At 36.4% G+C, this 12,390-nt stretch overlaps 1 protein-coding gene across 10 annotated transcripts in view; it reads right to left on the reverse strand.

The window, feature by feature from the left end:
* Positions 1–10,865: 10,865 nt before the first annotated feature.
* Positions 10,866–12,390, reverse strand: part of LOC109054706 (adhesion G protein-coupled receptor L2-like) — a 99,008-nt gene continuing 97,483 nt past the window's right edge. For 8 of the 10 annotated variants that reach the window (XM_042717737.1, XM_042717732.1, XM_042717734.1 and 5 more), the window contains one exon: positions 10,866–12,117. In XM_042717737.1, coding sequence (XP_042573671.1) covers positions 11,294–12,117 — 824 coding nt within the window. In that variant the 3' untranslated portion in view covers positions 10,866–11,293. The remainder of the gene's footprint in view (positions 12,118–12,390) is intronic. The other 2 variants (XM_042717738.1, XM_042717736.1) reach the window with 2 other exon arrangements.

Consider the following 12,390-nt stretch of genomic DNA (forward strand, 5'->3'; position numbering starts at 1 on the left):
CCCCTTACTTACCTTAAGTATTGCCAACATATCCCAAGTATTTAGATTAAGTTACTTAAATTAAGTATATATAAAAATACTTTTTAAAGCATGCATTTTGTAATCTGTAACAAAATACATTTTAAAAGTAACCTTTCACAACCCTGTATACACACACACACACACACACACACACACACTATACATTTTTTGTAATATATAGCAATTCATGGTCCATGCATACATTGCGATATACTGAAAAATATTAGCATAATACAAGTTTCCATATGGATATGTATTATGTAATATTATATTTTCTAGTATATTCCCTTGTATTTTTGTTCTGTCTGCTGGTGTCTGACCTTCCTGCCTGCATCTGAATATTGCGTCTCAAACCCTCGTTTAATGGTGCTGCTTCTGATTGATCTCCCAGTGCTGACTTCTGCCTAACGCCGACTCGTCTGGAGTTCATCCTGGGACTTGGTGGCCTGCCGACAGTTTGTATTCCCCACTTGGCTTATGGTTTATGGCTTATGTCTGGTCATCCTGTCCCATGGCCCAGACATGTGAAGACTGCAGGATATCATTGTCACATGCAGCAAGCTCATTTATAGTTACTATAAGTCTTTTGGCAGCTTCCTTGACAAGTTTTCATCTTGTTTTTACATCAGCTTTTGACAGGTGCCCTGTTCTTTGGATCGTTATTGTAGAGCCCCTTTATTTCCACTTGTTGATAATGGCTTTCAAAATAGCTGCAAAAAGAGGCTTTGGAAACATCTACAGTTTTCAAACCATCCTTTGTCCAAAAATCCTTTCCAGTTTTTTTTTTTTTTTTTTGTACTAACATAACATCCATATTTTGTTGCGTTACTAATTGAAAGAGCAATGCCCTTGTCTGGATATCCCTTGCCATATTTAAAAAAAAAAAAAAAAGCAAACCATATAAATCCACCCTCTCCTGTCTCTTTAATCAAAGCTTTTTACAAGACCTAAAAAAAGAAAAAGAAAAAAAAATCTACTTTACCCCTTTATTTTCTTTAGTCATCTGTAAAAATGTCTGTATCTTCCTGATCAACATACACCAACAGAACTCACAGGGTACATACACACAACAATGGCTACTGAAAACAGGCATTTTTTTCACATATGACAACTTTGTCAAAATGATCCCTGTTCAGTGTTTATACCAATCCACAAAAATAACCAAAAGCACTGTATTATGCATGCCAGGCCAGTAGATGGCGATGTCACTCAGTAAAGAAACACTACTCCCCTGTGCACATACAGTACAGTACCTGTGGACTAGAAAGGCACTGAAGGAAAGCTATCTAAACTTAATCAGAGTCAATAGAAATACATTTTCCATATAAATCCAAAAACCTAATACATTTTTTATTGCTAGTCAAACAAAATGATGTGAGCAGTGAGTCGACCTCAATCAGAAAATGTGAAAGAGTAGGAATTGAGCCCATAAATTTACTTATGGATGAAAAATTTGCCAATTAAAATAACAAAAAGTTAAATATATACTCTTTAGATCTGTTGGCAGAGTCGGAGTAATAACAAATAGTAGCTTTCAAGATAAAAGATTGTGCAAAGATGGGGGGGTTGTTTAAATGGGAATACAAATCAACCCAAAATTTCTGAACAAATTCACAAGAATAGAATAAATGTATTAAGGTTTCATCTTCGTTGCCACAATATGTGCCGGTACTAGGAGTTTGTTATGCATATAATAACATTTTAAGATAAAGATCATTTTAAGAATTTGGATTTATTAAACGCCTTCTTAGTCAGTTTATTTTAAATGTGTAAACGGTGTTATGAAAGTTTATAGCTTCTAGTCCCCCATCACTTCTACAATTAGATATCACTGCTTTTTTAAAGTTTATGGACCTATTTTTCAATATAAAGTTGAAGAGAAGTTTATTAACACCTTTAATAGTACAATCATTGACATATAAAGAAAGTGATGGATAGACGAAGCGAGAAAGACCTTCCGCTTTAGAGAGGAGAACCCTACTGTAAAGAGAAAGGTCTCTTTGTAACCAAAGATTAAAAATATTTTGAGTCTTTTTTTATTCTACTGGAAAAATTAAGTTGTTGTCTGGCTATTATATTTTTTGATACTTAAATACATAAATACTTTATTGTGTCTTTAACTGGAATACCCTGAATTAATGTGTCATCACATTTATTCAGTGACATTATCTCACATTTTGACAAATTTAGCTTTAACCCGGAAGCACACAAGAATTGTTTAATTATCTGAACGGCTTTAGAAAGTTGATTTTTATCTTTTAAAAAAAGAGTGGTGTCATCAGCTAGCTGAGAGATTTTAATTTCCCTATCAAAGATGGAAATACCTTTCAGAATCTGATTGTGCATAATACTTAATGATAATAAATCAGTATCCAAAATAAATAAAAAGGGGCAAAAAAGGTCAACCCTGTCTAACAGCATATCTTATAGAAAATCTTTGTGAGGTGAACATATTGACTATGAGAGAGCTGGTAATTCCTTTATAAAAACATTTCAATTTTATTTACAAACGAAGACCCCAAACCAAAGAATTTAAGAGATTGCAGGGGAAATTCATGCTCAATGGTGTCAAAGTCTAAGAAGAGTATAATAGCTTCAGATTTCACAAAATCAGCATAATCCATTAAATCTAAAACAAGTTATTACTAATGTGCCTGCCTTTAACAAAACCTGACTGTGTTTCTGCAATAATGTGATTAAGCTTAAATTTTAATCTGTGCATATACCAAGGCCAAGATCTTATAGTCAACTGTAAGAAGTGTAATTGGCTATTGTGCAATTAAGAGAGAATCTTTCTCAGGCTTTGGGATAAGGCAAATAATACCCTGTTTCACTGATGAAGTCATTTCTCTCTGAGCAATGCATTCACTATACATGAAAAGCAAAGGAGATTGTATTAAATTCCAGAAATTAATATAAAATTAAACGGAAAATCCATCAACACCAGGGGATTTCCTTCATTTCATGGAAAATAGAGCAGATTTAATTTCCTCTTTTGTCAAAGTGGCCTCACAAATATCTTTATAATCATCATCAATGACATGAATATGATTTCTAATCGTTTCCAAAAAATTCTCACAATTATCCATATTAAATTCAGAAGTGTAAAGATCATTATAAAAGGTAGTATCAAAAGAAGAAAATCATTTTTGGATTTTTCACAAATGGATTTTTCCTGAAATTCCTCTCTAATGCAAAAAAATAACTGGAATTGGTCTGTCCTTCCTCAAGCTATTTTGCTCTAGATCTAATAAAAGCCCTCCTGGCCAAGTCCAGATAAGCTTGATTAATTTGAATATTTAAGTCCTTTAAATGCAGTTCTTCTTCGAAAGTTTTTTTTTTTTTTTTTTTTTTTTTTTTGCAATAAAATATTTATTTTATTTAAGAGTTCATATATTTTTTTTTATTAGCCTTTTTTTTTTTTTTTTTTTTTTATATATATATATATATATATAATATATATATATATATAGAATCTTATGTTTAAAAAATAAAAGTCCTCATTTTTTTTCTTTTTTTTTTTTTCTTTTTTTTGAGAATATCTGTAAAAGTACGTTTTTAATTCTATCATTAAAGGAAACATCTTTTAAGAGTGAATTATCAAATTTCCAATAACCACATAACCTAGGAATTTTATCAGTATTGCTACAATTTTAAACTTATTTGTTTATGATCTGACAGGGGACCAAATGAGTGAGAAATATATCTTTTACAAATTGATGAGCTGAGCAAGAGAGCAAAAAGAGGTCAGTTCTTCATTGGGAAGACCTATTTCTATTAGGCCAAGTGAATTCATGTAAATCAGGGTGAAAAAAACACCACGTATCAGTAAGAAAAAAATCTGCACATAATGCTAAGATGTTACTATTTAAATGAAGACCATTGTTACATCTGCGGGAGGAAATCTGTCCAAAGTGCAGTCAACACGGTCATTAAAATCACCGCCTAGAATCATAATAGAGTCGGGGTATTTAACAAGTGTTTCTTTCAGGTCAGAGGATTTGAAAAAATAGAGACCTATTATCCGATCGAGAATTACAACCATAAATATTGCAAATTACAAAGTTTGCATTATCCTGTTTAAGTGATAAAATAATCCATCTCCCTTCGACAGATGACCTTACCCCAAGTATTTGCCCTTTAAATTTGTGCAAAAGAATTAAAACTCTAGCAGAGTGATTAAAGCCGTGGCTGCAATATATAGTGTTTAATTTCCAATTTTTTCAAAATTTTTAATTCATTTTTAATTGGTTTTTTTTTAGAGGAGGAGTTTTATATGAGTCTCTGTGCTTTTACAGAACAAACAAACAGCTTTCCTCTTTACAGCATCACGTAAACCCCTTACATTTAAAGATACAACAGAAAAGGAATTCAATTTAAATTCCATTAAACACCAAAAACAAATCTAACACCTCTTAAATCTGAATGGACAAAACTTTAAATTGCGATAGGAACAATATATAATCGAACATAATCCTCGAGTACAAAATTAAATAATATATATTTCACAACCTTGCATGTTTTTCTATTGCAAGTATGCAAAAAGAAGTGTGTGTGTGTTTTTTTAATACAGAACATTATTAGCCGTGTTGTTGAAAAAAACAGCATATGCTGGTTAGGCATGTTTTGAAGCTGGGATGCTGGTTTAAGATGGTCCTTTGCTGGTTTAAGCTGGTCCTTTGCTAATTTATGCTGGTCCTTTGCTGGTTTATGCTGGTCTTAAGCCAGTTGGTATTATTTCAAATTTCCTGATGACACCTCCGAAAACGCATCCACCTATCACGCTGCCATCTTGGCCCCGCCCCTACTGTACCTGTGGACTGAACACATAACACACGTGCTTATGATGTCAACATTTCCACACAGACATGATAACAGTATTATTATTTTTTTAAACCTTGCACTCTGAAGCCTGTTTTTAAAAGTTTGCATTTTCAGACCCCCAAAATGGTGTTGTCAAGTAAATGAATGGCCAAAATGCATAAAACGTTTTATTTGAAAATGTTGTTGTGTAAACACCCCCTTACTCTCACTTCAGGGAGATAATTTATCAAAATCATTAATGTCTTCTTTTGCCTTGATATCATTACATCTGTGATGTTTGAAGGTCATTGCATCTAAACTCAGGCACAACAGCAACTGCAACAGTCACAGCAGCGACTAGAGATTTCTAAGCACTTCATCTATAATGGTTTCAGATATTGCTCCATCTAATTCCTGCATTTTCTCACCTGCAGAACTCCATGTTTGTCTTTAGGCCTTCCTCACCAAATAAGTCCAACTTTGTTGGTTTAGAAGGATCAAGTGTCAATGTCACAAGAGTCTGATGGCTGTGAGATGAATGGCACAGAGGATAGACCACAGATGCTTTTGAGAACTGACAGTCCATCTATATTGAATGATATCTCTAGTGTTATTCTTTCTGTTCTCTCCCTCAGGTAGTGCTGCAGTTGCTCTCCTAAGTTAAAATGGACATACTCCATCCTTGACTTCACAACTGTTTTGATATGTCTTGGAGTTTGCAGTAAAGGGGTGCCAGAAGACATCAGGCAGTGGTGTTGAATGGATGTTGTTTAACCTCTCACAAATCATTTATTGACAGAAAAATCTAGACCTCAAAGGAACCGCTCACCTAAAAACAAAAATTCTATCATTTACTGCTGTTCCAAAGGTTTGTTTTGTTTAGTTCAGTTTCAGTGTCCATTTGAATTATACCAGGACTGTGTGTTGTAGTAGTTTCCTATAAATGTGAAAACTTTGATTTAAAAGTAGTTTGTATTTAACCATTAGTGTAGTGTCAGGTAAAATACCCCAAAAGTAATCCACTGCAGATTACTGCATGCAAAAATTAAATACTATTCCTTTCTTTCAGTCCAAATAATTGTTCAGCATGAAAGACAGAGGACAGCAATTTTGATGTTGTTTTCTTTTGATTAGATTCTCGACTAGCTCTGAGGCCACTTCTGAGCAACTGGCTTTGGTCCACAAACCTTGATGACGACACTTCTGTATACAGTTTTGGATTTGGTTTTAGTTGTTAATCCTTTATCTCCATCATTACATGACACCAAAAAATTAAGCATGTGAAAAGCAGAGCTGAGAGGAGAGAGAGGTAAGAGTAAATTATCCATCTGACTCAGAGGACAATAATCGGCTAAATGTCACAGCGTTAATCCGAAGGCCTGTCATCAAGGAAGCTTTTACTATTACAAGTCCAAATGTCTCCAATGAGACATATGCTGAAACTCAGATGTCTTTTTAAGTTCAGACTCCATGTCAGCATAGTGTGGGATTACAAATTTAAGAATCTGAATCTTAACAATCCTTTCCAGTATACTCACCGTTCTCACCATTCCTCCAAGCAGGCTGATTAGTTAAGGATTACAATTTCAGTAGTGTGAACGATCTCTCTATCGAATATCCTTTTTCTATCTCAGGCATAAACTTTGATAATGGAAAGTCATGAATACTCTCCTGTGAGCTTTGTTTCCTCTCCAACAGCCTTCGTGCAGCTTCTACCTCATAGTCATCACTCAGAAAAGAACAAAAGAATGTATCTACAAATTTGCCCCATGTCTGTACGTCTTCTTCTTTCTGCTATTCAACAGGCATTTGCAGTGCGTTTCAGTATCTGAAGTAAGGGAAGAAACAGTACAGTAGTACCTCTGAATCACAAAGAGGCCAAATGGACAAATATTCCTTACAATTCAATGTAAAAAAAGCTAAAATGCAAGAACTGTACTTTCAAAGGTAGGGCCTTGATAAGGAAGTTTGACTTGGTTGTACATGATAGGTTTTACTCCTAAGTCAGAACAAAGAGAAAAAGAGTATGCACTGGGGTCGACATCAAAGTTTTACCTTGTTAATCTGGATATAAACAATCCACTACAGATTTTCCCAACTTTTGCAAATGTTCTCAATACGGAAAGTCAGCTTTTCTTTTGCTGACTCAGACTTGTCATCCACTTCTATCTGAAAGCAACAATGGAGTGTCAACAGAAAGAATATTGGTCACTGAGTATTTAATGTCTGTAATACAATCTCTACAAAAAAGGTCTTATACAAGAAATGTAGAGCTTTTAGGGGAAGCATTTACAAGGAAAACAGAAGAGGGCCTAAAACAGATCCTTGCGGTACTCCTTTGTGAGATAAGAGCACTGTGGTAAGATTATCTCATCTTATCAGGGTTTTCAACCTCTTTGTCCATTTCTGCAAATTAATCATTCTTTTCCACAAGGATTTTATCTAGAGCTGGCTGAGAACCTGGAACAAACCATGCTTTTCTCACTGTCTCTACTACACGTTTGAATACTTTGGGAACTATAATACTCCATAGTAGTAAAGAAGAAGACTGAACACTGTCTCCAAAGCCTTGTAACAGTCCAGATCATTGTGGCCTAATTTATCTGCTGATGCATTGGTTCACAAACAAATTGATTTGCTTAGACAAACACATTTTAAGACTACAGAAATGTCCTAAAGCTGGAACTGTGTAAAAAAGTTCTTTCTCTGAACTAATAGGTTTGTGCTGCTTAACACCAAGTGATACTAATGAACCTTCTTTATGCAAGCAACACATTTCAAGAAGGAGAATGATTATAACACACAAAACAGCAACCTTAATACTTCTGAAATCATTCCATACTTAACAGTCCCTGACAACAACCACCCACTGTCAAAATTGTTGTAATCAGGATGTGCATAAAACACTAACACTGTCATCATGCAAAATGGATATGACGACAACATTGTCAGCAGTTTGCATCCAGTGGTTAATTTACAATCTGCTCCACCTGAAGAGTGATAATTACATAGAAATAGGATGAGACAGGCTGCTTTTCCCGAGTAAGAATGAGGCAATATATATGCATAAAACCTCGCAAAGCTTTTTGAAGGTGTTTAAGACTTTCATTAAGCCTGGTGTTATGTCTTAAAAACATGCTGATAAAAGGGCACTGATGCTGTTTGCTTGTTTATGGGTCTCTTTTATGCATCTCATTCGGCTGATGTTAATACAGGCAGATTGTTTTGTTGCAGTTAGTACTGTCGCATTGATGCACACCTGGGACAAACGTTTTATGGATGTCCCATTAATTGGATTGTTAGCAACTCCACAAAATTGTGCTTTTAACTGACCATCTTTTAAGGCTCTTGAAAGCATGACCGTGATTGAGTTACATGACAAATGAACCAGATCCTGATTCAAGAAGTCTTGTCCTTTATTTTAGAGGAGGTGACAGAGATGTCATCCTCTAAGGACCTGTTTCCATCAGGTCTTTGGCTGCTGCTTTGTCTTTTTAGGCATCTCTTCCTGAAAGCTTCTCTACTATGCAGACATACTCAAGAGTTTGGGACAGGGACTCTCTATAAAAGGCAGTTGCCTTGGCTCAAAAGTCCTGCATGGTGCAAATCTATCACTGTGGATAAATCGTTACATTTGCAGTATCTGATGAGGGTATATACTGTAAAATTGGAAACCTGAGGCATATAAATGCTCACATCAACCCAATCACTTTATTTGGCATTCACGTAAACACTATGGTCAAATTCATCAACTGGAATGATTTCATTCTGACTGAAACAAAGGGTGTCCATGTAAATGTAGCGGCTGGTTCCCAACCATGTTCCTGGAGTAACTGCAAATTTTGCATCCCTCCTTCGTCTGACAACCATTCAGGTCTCAGAGTCTAAACTTATGAGCTGATGACCTGTTTGATTAAGGAAAATTGCAAAATGTGCACTGTTGGAGTACTCCAGGAACGTGGTTGGGAATCACTGGTCTACAATCAGGGAATGCACTCATACCCAACTTTAGATCTGGCACAGTGTGTTGCTGTCCACAGATTTGCTCTTGCATCAGGGAGTCATGCTTGAAGAATGTAGGCTGCATCCTCAGGTGGCATTGAGGATTTGGTGAGTGTTTGTGGAAGCACAAGTGGACTTAAGACTTAGGAACACTTAATTGTCCACATTCCACTCCATCTTGTGCACAGTCAAGCATGCAAGCCTTTTAAAGTACACTCCACCATGAAAGGCAGATCTTTCTTTTTAAGCTCTCATTCAGCGCTGTCTGTGTGGACATCAGCTGATGACAAAAATCCTGAAGCTGGAAAGGAATGTGGACAAATGAAATATACTTTTGGCTTTAGTTGTATCAGTCAAGTAAACATATTATCGGCTTTGGTTCTCTCTGAAATTCCAAGCTTCCCACAGTGGGGTTGAAGCTTTGACCTAAAATGGCTTGCGTTGGAGTCATGTGTTTTTCTTGGCATTTCACCCTTTGCTTCCAGGTGTTGTGAAGAAAGGTTTAACTAATCCCTCAAAAATTGAAAGATTTTCAGTCCAAAGTATCAGCTACTGACAGTTTCTCATTCCTTTATTTCCATTTTACGTCACGGTGATAGAAGTGCAAGTTCAGCTGCACTTGCAATGCATTTGCCAAGATTTCACATATTTGCATTAAGTATTTTTTATGGCCTAGTGATAAAAAGTGGCTTATCGATAAAAAGTATTTGTTAACCTAAGCACAACATACAGGAATAAACAAGGTCTTTTTTTCCCCCCATTTTGTTTAATTTGTGGCCACAATTTTACTAAATTAATTTTCAGTTTATGACCACAAAATATATTTTTCCCTGATTTTATTTACATAACTCTGTTGTTAACACTAATTATAATATGGTGTAAAATATATAGGGCCTGGTTGATATGTTTTAAGCACTTCCCCTTAATGTAAAAAAAAAAAAAAAAAAAAAAAAAAAAACCAAGTAAAAACTAAAATAAAGTAGATAACTGTAATTAAGTGGTTAAAGTATTTACTTATATTAATCAAAATGTTCTGGAAAAGTAAAAAAAAAAAAAAAAAAAAAATCCGATGTATCATGGTCCCAAGCATCTCCTAAATCAGGTTTGAGGTCAAATTTATCATTATTCTGCAAATTTGTGATGTAAGTACATTTAAACCACTGAACTCAGTGAGTGCTATCGGGATGTGAAGAGACTTTCAACCAGCATAACAAAATGTTTTTGAGCCAAATCACCTACCCTGCCTTTAAACATGTTATGTGTTCTTAAGATAGTTATAACAAATTATGCATAATTACATGCAATTACCCAAAACCAAACCCTAATTCTAATGCTAACCATAAAATACATACTGTCAACTAATCAAATTAAAAAATGAAGCATAAATGGGTTGTAAATCATTTCAAAGGTTTGCTAAAACACACATACACACACACACACACAAATAATAATAATACAAATAACTAGCAATTTATTGCAAATAAATCATCAGGCAAGTTATGAAGAGATCTTAGAATATTTTTGATTTTGTCATATAATAAAATTGTTTGGCTAGTTTGATGCTTCAATGAATGAGAATGATATATCTGCAAACAAGAAAAAAATCATCACATTTATTCAATATCAAACAAGAGTTGAATGTACATCTGCAACGACAATGGGGTCTTGAAAAAGACTGAAGTGAATATCAACAGTGTTACATCACACCCACTTTCGTTCCAACCCTTTTTATTTCATACTTCATATAATAAATTATGTAGTGCCAAATACGGAGATATCGTGTTGACCTGTATGAATGTTAATGATCCCTGACAAAGTCAAAGCATTTTTTTTTTTTTAAGTAAAACAAATTACAGATTAGTCCAATTCACTCCAAATTTGTGCAAGACACAACTTCCATTAAGCTAAAAAGAAAAATAAGGAGGATGCTTTTTTTTTGTTTTTTTTTGTTGGAATAATACTTCTTTCATGATAAAATCCATAACTGAACACATCATTCACAAGTGCAGATGTGGTGATTACGGGCTGAACTGGCTTTCTTTACACATGGTACTGCAAAATAGATTTTCTTTAGTTGTCATTCGTACAACAGTTATTTGTGCAATAGAGAAAATATAAGGCCTGAGTCTGGGATTTTAATTCATTCTTTTCATTTCCTGTATCACAGCCTTTCCAAGAAGGGAAGATTCACCTGCGAACTGGCTGGGAGACTTTTCAAAGTCCTACAAAAATCAGACATTGGCATGTTTATTATTTTTTATATATGTATACTGTACAAAGCTTTTGGCAGACGTAGATGATGCCAGTCTTGACACTTTCTGCTCACTTCGAGCAGTTTGATCAGTACGACAGAAGAGTTTGACCAGAGTTCTGTTACTAAAAAACAATTCATTGTGCCGTTGATTCGCTGTCGTCTGTGGATGGGAGAAGCAAAAGAAGAAAAGGAAGGAAAGCGTACATTCTTGGCTCAGAGGCTGGTGATTAGCTGCATCTGTCCATCGCTAGAGGGTTCGCCCTCGGGGATCCCGGGGCCAATGCAGCCCTCGCTAGTGCCTCGGCGGCTGATCTGATAGTAGGAAAGCGGTTGAGTCCCGTCTCCCAGGTCGGGCAAGCTCTTGTAGCACTGTTCCTCGGTTTCACTTTGGGCGGAAGAGCAAGGAGAGCCGTCGTCCTGTCCACTGACAAGGTCGGGGGATTCGGAGGACTGGGAGTCTCTGAGATTGGGCATGCTTGTGTACAACGAGTCCCTGTTATTCGGCGATGGCGTGTCGTCTAACTCTTTCGCGCTTTCCTCATCTTGTTCTGCCTTTCTGCTGGCCTTTTGAGCATTGTAAAGGAGCGAGTGAGTTCGTTGGGGCAAAAGCGGGGCCTCGAGGGCCTCCCGGTCGTTGGGGTGGAGGAGAAGCAGCTCCAGCGCCGGGTGGCTGGAGGACGGCGGCAAAGCGGAGGTGTCGGAAACTGTGGCATCATCTTCACTCCGGTTTCTATTTCCGACACCCCCGTCGAAGGTCTCCTGCGGATCCCGGTGGCTGCTGTCAGACGCCGGTTGGCTTTTTGAGCCGGATTGGCTTTGGGGCGGCCGGCGAGGCCTCAGGTTGTTGTGTACCAGCTCGGAGATGATCATCTTCTCAAAGGCAACGTCATCAAGACGCAGAGCGTCAGCAGGCGGGCAGCACAACGCAGGGTCTTCGTAGTCGTCCTCTCGCTGTGAGTAGCTGTTGTTGAAGTTGTCGTTGAGAGGGAGCGTGTCCATGGTGCTGACATCACGGCTGTGGGTTAGCGAGTGCTGGCCTGAAATAATAACAAAAATTCATTTGTTGGAAACAGTAAGTGGTATGACAGACGATACTAGGTATTTGTTACCATTAAGGACACGGGATTTCTCATCACACTCATTACATGCCAAATGCCAACTAAAAATAATGTATTAAAACTAGGGCTGTCGATTGAATGTATTCACTGGGTGCGATTAATTATAGGAAAATTATGTTAAAATTAGATCAAATCTGTACTGTCATCTTTCATTTCAAGATATGAGCGAAAAAATGCCCTGTATGGTTTTGT

The sequence above is a fragment of the Cyprinus carpio genome, chromosome B2 (genome assembly GCF_018340385.1).
Source record: "Cyprinus carpio isolate SPL01 chromosome B2, ASM1834038v1, whole genome shotgun sequence".
NCBI classification, from domain to species: domain Eukaryota; kingdom Metazoa; phylum Chordata; class Actinopteri; order Cypriniformes; family Cyprinidae; genus Cyprinus; species Cyprinus carpio.